Below are 17,224 nucleotides of genomic sequence, written 5' to 3' on the forward strand. Positions count from 1 at the left end.
ATTTTAAGTAAAGTGGGCGGAGTAAAAATTTACATCCGTACTGTTGCAATTAGTTTGACCCCTAACGCTATTTCTACTGGACTAACAAGCCCAGTCGACTTCTCTCCAAATGCGATGCTGACGACATCGTTACAAGCGAGCAAAACACTGACTTGTAGACAGTGGGATGTACAAAACAAGCTGACGGGTGTATAGTCTTACTGCATTCAAACGTCTGGCTACAGTTTTTCAGGATATTTGATTGCTAGTAGCAGCAGGAAACTGCTTTGCTACCTCAGTAGCTGTGTTGCGTTTTTCCTCTTCGTTTGTAGCACTAAGTACCAACCTTCTGCTGACGTCGTATTGCGTACACGACCTCCCTCGAGACTTGCCAAACATTCCATTTCTTTGACATGATTCCCAAACTCCAGAAACAACTCTATGGCTGACGTAGAACTCCCTGGCAACCTCTAAATTTTTCTGCACTTCTTCGATATTGCCAATCATAAAATCATATAAGGGATGTTGGGAAGTCATACCGAAAAATGCAAGTTCGTCAATTGATTCTTTCCGTCAAACTTTGCTTTTGAATAACAATGGTCGTCACGCGTCCAATCCTTTATATCGTTTATCAGCGCTATCACGTGACCAGCAACATAGTGAGTCTAAAATTTGCATACTCACAAAACGTCTTACTGTGTCCAGAACTTATGCTAATTTCCATATTTAGTTGCCTTCCATTTTATGGTTGCTAACGCTGCTATTGCCACTCGTCCTTAGCAATTGCCCATTTGTGTATTTTAAATAAATTAATTTTAATATATTTTCTATAAGAAATTCTTACCTTATGTATAATGAAAAGAATAATAATTCATAACTATCGGATGTTTAACTATGCGTTTAAAAAATCGGTGTAGCTGTTCGTTAAAGGGATAATATAATTGGGATCAAATCTCAACGCAGCAACGCGACATTGCCTAACCTGATGTCTCCTTACCAGTTGCTACATAAAGCAAAGGACCAAGAGACTAACTATTAACAAATAACAAAGCGAATAAAACCACGGCAAAGCAAATTGAATTAGCTGTCCGAATTTAAAAAAAAAAAAAAAAAAACCTATGCTTTTAAGAAGCAAAGAAGGAACAATCCCAAAAAACTCAAATCCGGTTTTTTTCATTTTATTATTTGTTGCATTTCATAATTATTCAGTTTAATATCGCAATATGTGATGCTGAAAATGACAACATAAACTGCTTATTTTTACTGAAAAGTTACTTGTCATTTCTCAATTCTATTTCTAAAATCAACAATCATTTACTCTGAAATTGAAAGTAATTCATATCCCAATAAATCTAAGTTACTGTTTGTTCGATCATTACCAACACGAAAGTGGATTGTTTTGTGAAGGAACCCAACACCATTACTGCAAAACTCACCATTATCGGAGTCGTAGAGGTAAATTATCGTTTTCCATTTATAGTAATTGATGACATCGACAATCGCTCGCAGGTACTTGGGCCTAAGGCTGACCCCCATGTATGACGGTCTGTCGGAGCTTGTCTGCTGGGGAAAAGCGGGGCTGACGAGGGGCATCTGGAACATATTGGAATAGGCAGCAAAGGTGTCGTAGGAGGGGTCGCTGGTTGGGGCGATGAGGGCGAAGATACCTCGCTCCATCTGAGAGCACACTAAAGAGAAAGAAAAAAATGAAGAAATTGAGTTGTATGTAGGATGAAAAAAAGAAAAAGAAAAAAAAAACCCCTTGTATTCGTTTCTGAGAAATAAAAGTTTTAGCAATCAAATATTACTGTCAGGTTTTATCCACTAAAAGTCAATCAAAATATTATTTCTCAAAAGATTTTTTTTTGTGGGAATGCTAGTACGTACTCGATTTTTTTTAATCAAACAGCATGATGCATGGCTTACTTAAAAAATAAACTAATAAATAAATCACCGCTTTTGGCGTAAAATAAATAGACAGTTCACGATTTTGCTAAATTCAACTTATCTTGCTTTTAATTACGCATATCCCGAAACGAAGGTTCATTGGTTCAGTTGGTTAAATTGTCGAGCTAATAATGTCGACAATTTAACCACTCCAACTTTCAAACTCGTGCAACGTCAAACAACTCAAACTCGTGCTCACAACAAGTGATCGTCAGTTCAATGGTAGGGGGGGGGGGGGGGGGGGGTTAATGCGTTTTTTTTTCAGCAGAGCTCAGATCCAAATTTTCATCTAAATTCATTGCAGAGTTCTGGACTTATAGTTATGTTGTTAAAATCAGGAAACAAAACATCGTTTTTAACGTAGTAAATTGCAGTATAACTTTTTTAAAAATATTTTTAAAATATAGAGCTTTTTTTGCGTTGCTTCGGTATATAGCATTCTGAGAAGGAGCCGCACTATCTCAGTTGGTAAGAATGTCATACTAATTATGTTTTAAGAGCCAGAAATGAAATGATTGGAAATACTAATTTTTCTTAGTTGCATTCTCGAAAAACTAACTAACAAGTCATTTTAGCTGTTATTCGAAATCTCGCACCGAAAAAACCGGGTTTTTAAAATTCTTGCTGTTGAGTGCGACTGCTTCGCATGGGTTCGCTTAGTCTTAATATACATATATGCAGGGTGATTATTATTTTCTTTTTACAAATTAAGAGGGGTATTTACCCAGAAGACCAATGATTGCATGGAAAGATCAAGTCACATGCAGATGCAGCTCTGAGACGCAGAAAAGAGGAATATTAGAAATCCAACCTGAACTTACAACGTGCTAGGAAAGCAAATGAACGATATTAAAAGTTTCGAAATCATATTTATCGTTTAGAAGAAAAATCATAACAAATGCTCAAATTGCCAACCACGCGTGTCGTTGCACAGGTGGCATTAGCGGTGTGCCGCTTTTAAAGGACGGCGTTTGCTCTGATTGCCTTTCTCCGTTACCAACTTGGAGCAAAATGCTGCTTCTGCTCAGTGGAAATTCTTTTGCAGTAAATTCTTGATAGTCTTAGAAGATATGCTACGTAGGCAGGTACAAAAAGACGTCAGAGGTGATTACTTCACTGTAAAAAAATTCCGAAACGTTAATGGCTATTTCCGTGGAACGTTTCGGGATTTCACACGTTTTCACCTATTTCCCCGTAAAAACAAGTATCATCCCAAAAAAGTTTCCTGAATCGTTACAAGTTGCACGCGTGCAGACTTGTCACTGTTGTGGAAAATATTTTTAGCAACCAGTTTAAAGATTCAATGAGTGTGTTTATTAAGTGTATCGGCCTGAAGTTGCTTACGGCCTGTCCAGACTGACTAAGCTCCCAATGAGAGCGAAAATGTCAATGGATAGCTACAGCGCTGCAAGGCTGGAAGTGCAGTCAAGAGATATCCTTGGTTCCTTCTTGCATAGCTTTAGCCGTGGTCGCTCTGATATTTATGGAGCCTTCTTGGTAAAGTAGGAAGGTTCTAATCAATTATACTGAACCTACTTAATTTTTCTAGAAGGTTCTAGAGACATGACTGGCTTTAACAGGGCAGATTTCGCACGTCTTCATAAAGTTTCAAGGTTAATTTCAGAAAGTTTACTGACTTTTAGCGGAAAGCGTTTACTGGTTTTTCCAAGATATGTTACTGGAAGAAATTGGGCATATCAGATGCCCATTATTTTTCAGGAACGTTTCTGAATCGTTTTTACAGTGTTGTATTGTTTCATCTCACAGGGTCCGTTTTTACACTCCTCCTTTCTGCCTGTCAGAGTGGAAGTTGCGAGCTTGTGTAATTCTTCGTCGTCTGAATGAGTGCTATCACCTCTCTTTATTAGCGAAACAAGTTAAGAACTACCCTATATATTTATCTAGACAACGTGACCTAAAAACGACCGAACCTTTTAGTGAAAAATAGAATAAGTTAAAGCATGGGAATTAGTTTTAAAGCTAAAATTTATTCAAACTAGAATTCATTGAACAACGTCTTGAACTGTCAACCAATTTTTCCAAAGACTTTAAAAATTCGGGTTTAGGAATGTTTTTTAACACTAGCGGCTGTATGAATAACTCGAACATCATCACAAAAAGCTCCTTTCATTGCAGATTGCAATTCCAGGAACAGAAAATATATTTGTGTTCACGATCACTCTGTATTCGCCTGATCTATCACTTTGTGACTATTTTCTGTTCCCAAAACTGAAAACTGCAATGAAAGGGGTTTTCTACAATAATGTTCCAGTCTTTCAAGCAGCCGTGACACAGATGCTAAAGAGCATTCATAAATCCGAATGTAAAATGTTTCTGGATGAATTGGTTAACCGTTCAAAACGTTGTGCTGAGTTAAATAGATCGTATTTTGAATATATATTGAACACTGTAAAATAATTCAGAAACGTTCCTGGAAAATAATATGCAGCTGATGTGTCCAATTTCTGCCAGTAACATATCCTGCAAAAACCAGGAGTATTTTCCGCTAAAAGACAGTAACCTTTCTGAAATAATTCTTTAAACTTTCTGAAAAATTGGGAAATCTCCCCTGCTCTAATTAGTCATGTCGCGGAAACATTAAAAAAAAGTAGTTTGAATGTGATTGATTAAAACCTTCCTTTTTTACTAAGAAAGCTCCAGAAGCATTAAAGCAACCATAGCAAAAGCTAAGACAGATTTGCAAGTAAGAACGAAGCATCTCTTTTGCCTGCATTTCTTGCCTTGCAAAGCTGCAGCAATTCAGTGACTTATACGCTTTCATTGGGAGCTTAGTCAATCTAGACGGGCGGTAACCGAACTTTAGCCGATACACTTCATAAACACGTTAAGTCAATTTTAAACTAGTAGCTGAAAATACTTTTCCCAGCAGTGAAAAGTCTGCATTCGCACAACTTGTAGCAATTCAGGAAACGTTTTTGCAAAGACACTTAATTTTACGGGGAAATAGATGAAAACTTGTGAAATCCCGAAAAGTTCCACGGAGATAACTAGCAACTTTTCGGAATTTTTTACAGTGTAGCTTTAAAACATATTAGCATGCTTTTTTTTATTCTATCACTAAAAGGTTCGGTTATTTTCAGATCACACTGTGTACACTTGTAATACGAGTAAGTTGTTAAAATAATTTTTAGAAACTATTTGTTTCTGTTTGATTAAGAAAAGTATTACTTCCCTATTGGAAAAAATTCCTAAAACCGGTATCCAAATGATACTGGACCCAGTATGATTTGTACTGGAAAGAAGAAAATCGTACCGGAAATTTAAATTCCGGTATGAAATCTTACTGGAAATTTTGAAACCGGTATCAATTTATACTGGAAATTTCAAAACCAGTATCAATTTAATCTGGATTTTTTTATACCGGTTTTCAAACATACTGGAAATTTTGAAACCAGTATCAATTTATACTGGAAATTTTGAAACCGGTATCAATTTATACTGGAAATTTCGAAACCAGTATCAATTTAATCTGGATTTTTATACCGGTTTTTAAGCATACTGGAAATTTTGAAACCGGTACCAATTTATACTGGAAATTTTGAAAATAGTATCAATTTAATCTGGATTTTTTAATGCCGGTTTTTAACATACTGGAAATTTCGAAACCAGTACCAATTTATTCTGGATTTTTTAATACCGGTTTTTAAACATACTGGAAATTTTGAAACCAGTATCAATTTAATCTGGATTTTTAATAGTGGTTTTTAAACGTACTAGAAAATTTTAAACCTGTAACTAACCACACTGGAAACTTAAATGCCAGTATGAAACCTTACGAGGGAATTTTGAAACGAGTATCAATTTAATCTAGATTTTTTAATACCATATTACCCCGAAAAGCGAGGTTGACCAGTATGCCGGAAATTTGAATTTTCCGGCATGCCAGATAATTTAAGGTTTATTTTGCAACAAAACTAAAGTTAATTTCCCCTTAAAGTTCCTATCAAAAAGCATACCATTGCTCTGGGGAGCTAGGCAGATGTTCCTGTTAAGAGGTCAGCCTAATGCAGAACCCCCAGTGTTTAGTTTCCAAGCATGCTTGGTACTCATTTTATTGACGCACTGAAGGGATGAATGGCTGAATCAGTCATGCCCGACCGGGAGATTGAACCCGGACCTGCAGCGTGGTAGCGCAAAGCACTACCACTGAGTCACTGGGCTTCAGAGCACTTGAATATAATTCACGAAGAAGAGAGCAGTAGGCTACGGAGTCTTTAGATGAAAACAGGGCCGGATTTAGGGGAGAGCAGGCGGGGCTACTACCCCGGGGCCTCCACAACAAAGGGGCCCCCACAGTAAAATTTTTACAAAATAACCTAACTTTCACGGGTGGAAAATATCGGATATATACATATATGTATCAAAATATTCGAATATATATCAATGTATAAGATATTTTCGAAAATATGATGATTTTTTTTCGAACCCTGATTAGGGGCCTCCACATTTCCAAATCTGGCCCTGGATGAAAAATCTAAACTCAGATCGGTCAGAAATGCTGCTGATAGGCTAAGGTGCACAAATGCACAATGTGTTTCCGAACACATTTACAGATTAATCATGCACTTTACTGGAGAAAAAGGGTTGACCTAAGACTGATAATTATAACACCGAAGAAAAATATTATTGTAGCAAAAAAATTAGTGATTATTATATAACACTAATATTTATGTCATACCTCAGATACCACTTATTTCATCTCATAGTAATATGCCTTTTAAATTCAAACGTAAACAATTTCATGTTAGATTAGCCTTCCTAATGGCTATAAATAAAGCAGGGTCAAAATGATTTTATGAAAACATATTAGCAGTAAAATCAGGTTTCACGATTCAATTTGTCGCTTTACTCTGTCACTGTGGTTCAGTTCTTAACATCAATGCCATTGCAAAAGTATGTGAAATGTTTCGTTTTTCAGTGTTGCTTTACTTTGTCATTGTTGTTCAGTTCTTAACTTCAATGCTTTGCAAAACTAAGTGACATGTTTTGCAATGAGAATTGTTCAATAAATTCATTTAGTCTATGTGGAATAACATAATACAGTGAAGCACAGCTTATACGTTTCCCTTTTATACGTTTTAATTAATAATACATTTTTTAAATTGGTCCCTGGAGAGTCTAATATACATTAACCTTTACCAAGTATATGTTTTTTCATTTGTACGATTTTTTAAATAGTCCCTTCAAAATCGCATAAACGGTGCTTCACTGTATGTACAAAAATGTGGTTGGAAACATCTAACGACTCCCAAGTCCACTGCTCTCTTCTTTGAAAATTATATTCAAGTGATTAAAAACACTCGTTCTAAAATCAAAACTAACGATAGAAGCGAGTCTGCAGAACGTAAACAAAGGTCGTACGTAAATAAAGCGGGTTGTTGCCAACGGAGAGAAAGAAATAAAGGCTCGTTTTGCGCCACGCATAAGCGTTTTATATATATATAGATTGGCACGAAATTAATTTACATCCCAGCGGTTTGCCTAACGAAGTTTTTTTAATTTGTATTCGTCCTAGATTTTCTAATATTTAATAATTTATGAATCATTTTTTCATATTTCTTTCACTCCTAACGAATCAGTTTCCGACTTCAACTCAACCGAACACGTAGCCACGCGGTCGATTTGTTTACTGTGTTGCTTAGCTTTGCACGTTTTCCTTAATTTATTCTTTTTTTTTTTAGTTCATTCAATTCAGTATGTCTCTTTCGAAAAAATTTTATTCTTTTTTTTTCTTAATATTATTTCTAGCAATTTTTTTGTCATATAATTTCTTTACTAGTGTTGCGCTGTCCTTGTTTCATTCTTTAAGGTGCTAATATAAAGTTAATTTTTTTAAATATTTGTTAATTTTAAGCTTTGTTCTTTTTAATTTTTGTCTGAGTTAATTCTAGCATATTAAATAAGTCCCCGAGAACTTAACCATATTGATTTTCGTCGCTAGTAAACGGGGAAAAAAATCTTACATTTCGCTCACAAGCAATTTTTGTTACGTTCCTTTTATATTTTTTAGGTAAAGCCCCCTTTTCTTTTATTCGTTTCATTCTGTTTTTTTTTTCACATTTGTTTATTTTTGGGGGATATTTCTTCGGTGTTCTTTGTATACAGTCAAGTAAAATTTATCACCAAACATTTTTGCATGATTTAAACAAAAATAAAACCACAGTTGAGTAGCAGTAACTTTTGTACAGAAGTAACTGTACCTAAAAGAAGCAAGTTAAGCAGAATAAGGCTAAGAATTCAAATGTATAGAAATAAGAAAAATTACAAATTGGTCAATGTTCAATTACAGTAGACTCGGACAAATGAATTTCTTCCGAAAAGAAATTCTATTTTAATAAATTTTAGTATTTGAAATGGGGGGAAAAACTATTTTTAAATTCTTTATCAAATGAAAGTAGAGTGTTTTTACATGCTAAGTGTAGCAGGGTTGGCAAGTTTTTGCCGAGGGCGGAAAAAACCATGGAAAAAACCACGGTTTTTACTGCCCGGCAAAAATAGGATTTTGCCAGTTTTTGCCAAAGTGGCAAAAATAGATTTTGTGTTAACAACTTACGGACAGTTTTTTTTTCCTTTTTATATAAAAGTAAAAAGCATGAAAAGATTTTGATAAAATTTTAATTCAATTATTTTTATTGTTTAAAAGAAATTTAAGGTTTAACTTACTTTTAAAGTTATGGAGCATTTTTACTTTTAAATTTTTAAACATTAACATAAAATTTCAGTTAGTAACATCTAAGACAAATAATTAACTTACAATGAAAATGTAATTAGATTGTTTATTATAGCATTTTTTGCAGAATACTAAATATCTATATAAAGTATTATACTTAATCAAGATGCAACTATAAAATAAAAGACGTAAAAGTTGGCTCATTCTGAAAAAATTGTTTTAGCAAAAATTTAAAATATTAAGTTTTGCAATCCTAACATTTCTTTTTAATTTATTTTTCACCTTATAAATTAGAAGTAACATGGGGAGACATAGTTAAAATATTAAAGTGCATTATTTATATTATATTGTCACTATTTCTTGATTAACAATATAAAGCTACTTATTTGCAATTAGGTTTGTGCCGTTTTTTCCATTTTTGCCGTTTTTTTCCATTTTTGCCATGGTTTTTTCCACTGTCCCGGCAAAAATACCTTTTTGCCGGCAAAAAACCCAACCCTGAAGTGTAGTAACATGTGCCGAACATTATGTACAGTAAGGATGTACTGTACTCTAAATGAAAATCATTGCTTGCTGAATATCTCTGTCAAAGTGACTAGTGTGAGCTAGCGTTTAACTAGCACACAGAAGGAAAAGCGCTTAGACAGATTATTTATTTTGTGAATCACTTCTACAAATATTTTGTGTTAGTTTCTGTCTTAATTTTCGTTTTCTGGAAAAAATTTGGATAATAGTAGTTCTACTTACTGTACACATCAGTAAGGAAAATGAGATGTGTGTTACCAAAACAAATAGAAAATATCCATGACTTAATTTATAAGTTACTGAAAATAGGACATGTTAACAAATCAGAGAATTAGCTAAAACGTGCAAAGTAAATAGACATTTACACCATAGGTTGCGCAGTTTTCAGGCCACTGTTAGATTGTTGTGCGGACTCTGATTTTCGTCAATTCATTTTTTAAAAAAAGGTTTATTTTACTTATTTATTTTTTGTCTTGGGTTCTTCTCCCCATATAAGCAGAAAATTCTCTCAAGAATACTCTGGACTCTGCTGAATTCATGCAGTTTTTCCGTTCCAGAATCTTGGAATTCTGTTGAATGATTGTTCTGCATTATTGTTCATGATTTTTTAACGGGCATCCAAAAATAATTTTTTTGTCGATGCAGTATAAATGTATTGTTAATGGGTATTTATCAATAAGTCTGCTAGTAGAGGTTTTTTTGCCCTACTGAGCATGGACGGATACAAGGGAAGCACTCTGCTGGCAATTTTTCGGCATTAAAGTTTTAAAAGTATTTTTTCGTTAATCTGCCAAAAATTTTATGGAACTTTTTAATCAGAAGATTTTTGGAATAATTTCAAAACGCGATTTTAAATCATCTTTGGTAATGTTTAAGAGGAGGCTTTGGTAAGGGAATGAAGTTCAATCTCTTTCCTCTGTTAATTTTTCCAAACTACTGTCCCAAAAGGACTATTTTAAACGATACTGGATTATGGTGAGGGAGAGGGTTCATAGGCTTGCCATTTTTCCAAAATTGAAGTTCTAAAAGCGCAATTTTGTCCCTCGAAGGATTCCTGAATCCGTCCTTGCTGCTGAGGGCGTTTCTTAGATTCAGCCAGATTATCATTCAAGTGCCGGGACTCTACTGTCTGCGTTAGACAAATGAATGGCTCCAAATGCACGCGTATTGATTTTCAAAATTTGTTTTAGTCAATATATGTTTCTATAAAGATAATAATCGGAAACTGAGGCATGCGTCATCAGAAGAATTATCGTGAAAATTAAAAAATATAGATACAGTCAACTCAAATTTGATAACTTAAGTCCCAAGTCACCGGCTAAAACGTTTGAGTTACGGGAAGTTTCCACAACAGTCTCAAATGTTTGAGACCTGATGAAAACTTCGAGATAAAGAAATATTGGAGTTATGGAGATTCGACTGATGTCACTTAAAAATATAAATTTTCATTCCAATTTCCTTTCATCTTATTTATCCACTCTTGTTCAGTGCACGACAAGTTCTTAAAAAATTTCCCATTAGCAGAGAACTTTTACATTACAGGGTCAAGGTTTCAAATTTCGTAATGAAAATACACAATATTTTCCTTACAGGTATATTATGTTTTTATTAAGAGCACTCAGGCCTGTAGTGCTTTTGTGACTTCATTTTACGACCCCGGCAACTATCAATTTAATTGCTTTATCACGTAATCAGAAGAATTGTCATAATAATTAAAAAATTGAAATAAAATTTTTAATTTTCAACCTTATTAACTTTCATCTCATTTATCCACTCTACGTCAATAAACGAAGTTATTCAAAGATTTTCTATAAGAAGATATGACTTATATATTACAGGATCAAGAATTCAAATTAAATATATACAAAACCCTGTATTTTCACTAAAGGTGTTACTGTATTTACATTAAGTTCACATAGGCCTGTAGCATTTTTTAACTTCATTCTGTTATGGGTCTTTGCACTTAGCCCCAAAAGATGCCAGCATCTACCAATTTAATTACTTTGTCAGGCCACGTCAAGTGAGTTGCTGATATCCCTACAATTACAATATGCTGCTGAAGGAGAGAGAGGGTCTCCAATACCCTCCACCCAAGGTAAGTGCTAGCAAGGGACTTATTGCATGACTTTCGGACCCACAAATTATTTTCTATTTCTGTGTACAGAGTAAGAAATATTAAACTTTTTCATAAGATAATGAAAATACTGTACATCCTATTCTCTTTTCTGTCTGACCGTTTGTAATGCCTGTTATCTTCTAAAAAATATACCTTGTTTATTCGAGATTTGTGATGTGTTGGTTTGCAGAAAATAATTCAAATGAAAGAGCCTTTTAGCTAGAGTAGTTTCCTCTGTACAAACTATAAATATTGAGAAAATCAGACGTGACAGGGCTTAGTCAAGACAATTTGAGTTATTTATTGACCAGTTAAAGAAAAAAGTTAAATATATTCATTTAAAATCTTTTGAAGTATTTTTTTAATGCCATAAAGAGTTAAGAAATACCACTGAAGTTCAAAATTCGTTTTTTATGTCCACTCTCTGTGATGAAGAACAAATAAAAAAAAAGTTTAAATTGTGAAAATATTTAATTTTTTTAAAAAAACTTATCATAAAATTTGTTGTAACAACTGCTGCTGAATTTCAGGAGTAATAAACAGATTTTTGGTAACAAAGATGATTTCCACTCCACGACAGGCTTTATTTTAGAATTTCTTATATTTCATCAAAAACTGAACAATACTTTTGATATGTTCTCCTAAATAAATTTATTGTTAATAAACATGCTAAAATTAAGAAATTTTAATTTTCAGTTTCTTTTTTTTTCATTTTAAATATTGCGGACAAAAAGTAGTCTCTACACAATGAAAACATTATGTAAAAAAGTGCACTAAGTCTGAGCATTGTGATTGCATATGAAAAGTATTGTACAATTTAGCTGTACAGAGTGTGCTGTTCATACAGTGCACTTTTTGTGCACAAAACAGAGGTGCCAAACATGCTCAGATTTTGCGTATCATGCTCAGATTTATGCTTTGTTTTTGCGTATTGTGATGTAAATACGTGTGTGACCATTGAGTTTACAGTGTTAATGGAATTTGCCTAATTGCTATGGTTAATTTAGCAGTTGCTAACGATATTTCTTGTCGTAAATAAATCTTCTCTATTTTCTCAAGAACTATTGTCATTTAAAGAATTTCTTGAAGTGGCTGGACTCATAACAATATATTGCAATTAAGCATTTTTGTTCTGACTAAATATATTTACTTTTTAATCATTTACTCGATAATGCACTACATATAGCTTTGATTAATATTGTAATTTTGCATCCCTTCTTTTAAGTTTTGGATATTGATAAGTCGCATTTTTAGTTGATTTAATTATGTTACATTAAAATATTGTGCTTCGTAAATATACCTAATGCAATGCTGGTGTTCTAGTGATTTCAGTATGCTACTGGCACCATGCACCGTACCAGCTTATGCAATGCCAGTACACTTTAACATCAAAATGGACTGCACCAGTGTCTATTCCCGCATCATAAGTCAGTACAGACCATTCTGGAGAATCACCAGAATATACTACCGCGATAGGAAGTAACGAAATGTGCTGTACCAGTACCAGAAAGAAATATCGGTATACAACTGAAGTTGGAACAACAACTCTGGCTAAAACTACCGGGATTTGAAGAACCAAATAAATTCCAAAACAGAACAACCGTTCGGAAATGGAGTGCCAGGATCTGAAGTACCAGCTTATGGAACACCGGTTCCAGTAGGAACTACCGAGATCTGAAGTATACCGGAACACAGGTTCCGGTATGGACTACTGGGATCTGAAGTACTGGCTAATGGAACACCGGTTCTGGTATTGAGCCCCGGTCCCAGTATGGAATACCAGGATATGAAGTATACTGGTTTATGGAACACCGGTTCCAGTATGGAATACCGGTTCTGGTATGGAGTACTGATTCCAGTATGGGATACCGGGATCTGAATTATACCGGCTTATGGAACACCGGTTCTGGTATGGAATACCGGTTCCGGTATGGGATACCGGGATCTGAATTATACCGGCTTATGGAACACCGGTTCCGGTATGGGATACCGGAATCTGAATTATACCGGCTTATGGAACACCGGTTCCGGTATGGGATACCGGGATCTGAATTATACCGGCTTATGGAACACCGGTTCCGGTATGGAATACCGGTTCCGGTATGGGATACCGGGATCTGAATTATACCGGCTTATGGAACACCGGTTCCGGTATAAATACTGACATACCGGAAGTATGATACCGGTTCCGGTGTTTCATAAGCCGGTATATTTTTTTCCGGTATCATTTTTTTTCCCAATACGGTTATAGATTTCTATTTCTTAAAAAAAAAAAAAAAAAAAAAAAAAGAATTATGGCATTTTGAATTCGAATTATGTTTTTCACAACCACGAGTGTGTGTGTGTATGTAGGCGTGTGTGTATGTGTCGAGGCTTGAGTGTGTGGGTATGCGTGTGTGTTTGTGTCTCTATGCAGGCATGTGTGTGTGTGTGTGCAGGCGTGTGTACGTATGTGTATGTATGTTGGATATGGACGTAACCTGGAGACGGTTATCACTAAAGGAGCAGCATCGTGAGGCCGGTCGACGGTGGTGCTGCAGAGGGAGGCGGTGGGAAAATAAAATCATAGGAATATCAAAACAGTCAAATGAGAACAATAAGCAATCGTGATTGCTCAAAAAAAACCCCTCAGAAATAATTTCTTTGTTTTGATATAATAATCATTCTATTAATTTTCTTTACATAATAATTTTTCTTTCCTTTTCAAAAATTAATTAATAGAGGACATGTTGCTAATGTATGTAGTATGAATTATGACTAATGTATTATATTCATGACAAATGTATTATAAAATTATGAATGGCATAAACTGAAAGTGATATTGTAGGAAATTTTTCAGCTTAGTTTCAACGAACTTTACGAAACTAATCTGTTCAATTTTCTAAATTTCACTCAAAACTACAACATCTCAGATCTTAAATATTAAATTATTTTACTTTGAAGTAACCACCTCTGATATTTTTCTATGAAACCTATCCCAGTTAAAAGCAAAAATTCCATAAATAAATAAGTGTAAACGTTTCCAATTTTTAAAGCGCAATACTTCCTTTTTGTTCTCACAAAGCTAAATAAACTACGGACTAGAAAAGGCAAAAATGAATGCAATAAAATGTAGCATATATACTTACATGTTTGTCCGATTTTATAAGAATCATCGCTATCTAAGACTTCAACAACAGGCTCCACTTTAAATCTAGCTTGAGAGTCATTGTTGTTATGAAAGGATATTGCGTAATTAAAGGCAGTTTGCATTTCCTCAGAGCCTGGAGTGAAAATAGCACCTGTAAGAAAAATGTCTTGGATTATTTCATGAAAAGGTAAAACTTATTTCGTAAATTAAAATGAAAACGTACAATGATACAACAGTTAATAAGGAATTATTATTTAGCTTCCTCTAATTATTTCACGAAAAAAAAAATCGATTTCAAAAATTGTTTTAAGATTTGTACACTTTTCAGTTTCAGAAAATAGTTAATTCACTTAAAACAACTGTCATGCTGCTTTTACTTCCTTTTACAAAAAAGGAAGTATTGTACTCGCGAAAAAAATTTCACTCAAAAAATCGACCTTAATTTCCATTTTGCTCACCCCCGAATGAATGTTGGGTTTTGTTTTCGATTCGACCATACGTGGATAAGTGCCTAAGAACGTATAGACACGCGAAATATCCATTTTGACGATTCCCGAGTTAGTTACAACGAGTTTTCTCGTGACGCCTGTATGTACGTATGTATGTGCGTAGGTGCGTATGTGCGTATGTATGTCGTATAACTCAAGAACGGTATGTCCTAGAAAGTTGAAATTTGGTACGTAGACTCCCAGTGGGGTCTAGTTCTGCACCTCCCCTTTTAGTTGCATTTGGGTGTTTCTAAAGGGGTCTTTTGCCCCTTTTTGGGGGAAAATCATTGTTAATTTCGATGTAAACTGAAGTGGTGTTACAATTTGGCGGACACTTGGCGATATATCGACAATCTTTTGGTCGCCAAGTTTTGTCGCCAAGTTGGCGACAAATGTGGCGATTTTTTTTAAAAATCTGGTTTTAATTTGGCCACTCTTGGTGATATTTAAAGACTAAGCTATTGAATCCCATTCAAGTTACCAATAATGGAAAAATGACATTAAATTGGAGTAAAAGGAAGTCATGTGAGGCACACATCAGCTCTTTTAAGATAATAGTTTCAATCATCAGAGAACGCTTTTTGATTTCGGAGAACACATTTTCTATTTCAAAACATATTTCTAAGCTTATGACACTACGTTCTGGCATCAAAAAATATGTAAGATTCTCAGAAAATATTTTTCATCTGGTAATAATAGTACTTTAGATGAAAAGCGAGACGATCACGCAAGAACTGATATTGTTACAGAGTTACAGTCGGATCCCAACTTACGCGAGGGATGCGTTCCAAGATTCCTCGCGTAAGTCGAAATTTCGCGTTGTTGAAAAGTGTTGTGTATATAATTCTTTTATTGACATACTCAATCATTTTAGACATTTAAACACCTTTTAAACTGTTTTTGACCATTTTTTACTTATCCATGAACGTTTCTTACATAAAAAGTTGAATTTTTACCGATTTTTAAAAAAGTTGCATTATTCAACATAAAATACTGTTACGATGCACAAAATCAATGATCAATGGGAGAGGGCGACATAAAAGTAAAACAACAGTATGTACAGTATGTAGTAATAATAAAGCACTGCACTGTAAGAGTACTACACAGTAGATGCAATAAGTTACATTTATAAAAATTTATCCTTCACAATCTGATTGCCATTCTAATATATTTTAAAATACAGTAGCTTCATATTTACTTTTATAACATTTACATCTATGGTGATATCCCTCTGGGACCCCCTGGACTTATACGGATTGCCTTCTCTTCTTGACTTTTAATTATACGTTTGAAAGATTCACCCATACCTAATTGTCGTGCTACCTTCGACTCACTTTCTAGTTGTTCAAGCGTATCAAGAGTCTTTTCCTTTTCTTAAATTGTCGCAAACTTACGCTTTTTGTTTCCATCTTCAAACTTTAGATGAAACAGCGTGCCTTGGTGCCGCAATATTTCATCACCTTTCATATTTAGAATAAATAAATGATAAATGAGGAGTGGTGGTACATGCAAACTAACAATGCTATGTTTATAGTGCAGTATGTGGGAACTTGCGCAGTCAGTGGTGCTGAAACGATGAAAGTGCATCCGCGAATTTTTGTTTAGTAGTCAATAACAAAGTCAAAACTTTGCATCGCGATTCCTTTCCAATTAGTTTCGTGTTGAGAGCGAGAAAGTCTCTTTAGCTCTAAAATTCGTTGCTCCTGAAAAACTCGCGTTATAGCCATTTCGCGTAAGTCGGATCGCGTTGTAGCGGGAGTCGACTGTATATTAAATGGTCTTAGAAGTGTTAATTTTGCTAGTTACGCATATAGTAATCCTACAAATTAAAAAATAAACAGATGGTTAATACTTTAACAGTAAACCTAAACATTGATGGTTAAATTTAGCCTAAATCGTAATAGTGAAATTCTTCAGTAATTTATAACTTTTATCAAAAATAAAACCCTTGATTATTGGAAATAATAACAGCAAGCTTCGATTAAGAAAAAAAAATCGCAACAAAATATTTTATTTATTTGTCATCAAAAAATGAACTCAATGCTTTCTAAGTCAATCATAATATTCATATATGAAAAACATAAACATTTTCAAGTCTCAAAGAAGCGATTTTACGGCTGTGTCAAAAATATTATCTTTGGTAGAGATGGCGAACCTATGGCACGCGTGCTATGGGTTTCATAGCACAGGTATATATTGAACTACTTTTTTGTACTGTATAGCCCAACATTTAAAATAAAAATTTTAAAGGAAAGGAAAACTTTCTCCAAGATTAGCATCACATTTTCCAGGACAAAAAAGATAATTATGATCCTCCACCATGTAAGTGGAAAGACCCTAATGTAGGG

The 17,224-nt window shown here is 34.4% G+C and overlaps 1 protein-coding gene across 1 annotated transcript in view; it reads right to left on the reverse strand.

Moving 5' to 3' along the window:
- LOC129219450 (glutamate receptor 1-like) overlaps positions 1 to 17,224 on the reverse strand; it is a 225,786-nt gene that overhangs the window by 137,506 nt on the left and 71,056 nt on the right. Inside the window, exons 2-3 of the mRNA XM_054853845.1 lie at positions 14,387 to 14,539; positions 1,416 to 1,667 (exon numbers count right to left, since the gene is read on the reverse strand). Of these exons, the coding sequence (XP_054709820.1) occupies positions 1,416 to 1,667; positions 14,387 to 14,510 (376 nt within the window). The 5' untranslated portion in view covers positions 14,511 to 14,539. The remainder of the gene's footprint in view (positions 1 to 1,415; positions 1,668 to 14,386; positions 14,540 to 17,224) is intronic.

This window comes from Uloborus diversus, chromosome 3 (assembly GCF_026930045.1).
Source record: "Uloborus diversus isolate 005 chromosome 3, Udiv.v.3.1, whole genome shotgun sequence".
In the NCBI taxonomy this organism is placed as follows: domain Eukaryota; kingdom Metazoa; phylum Arthropoda; class Arachnida; order Araneae; family Uloboridae; genus Uloborus; species Uloborus diversus.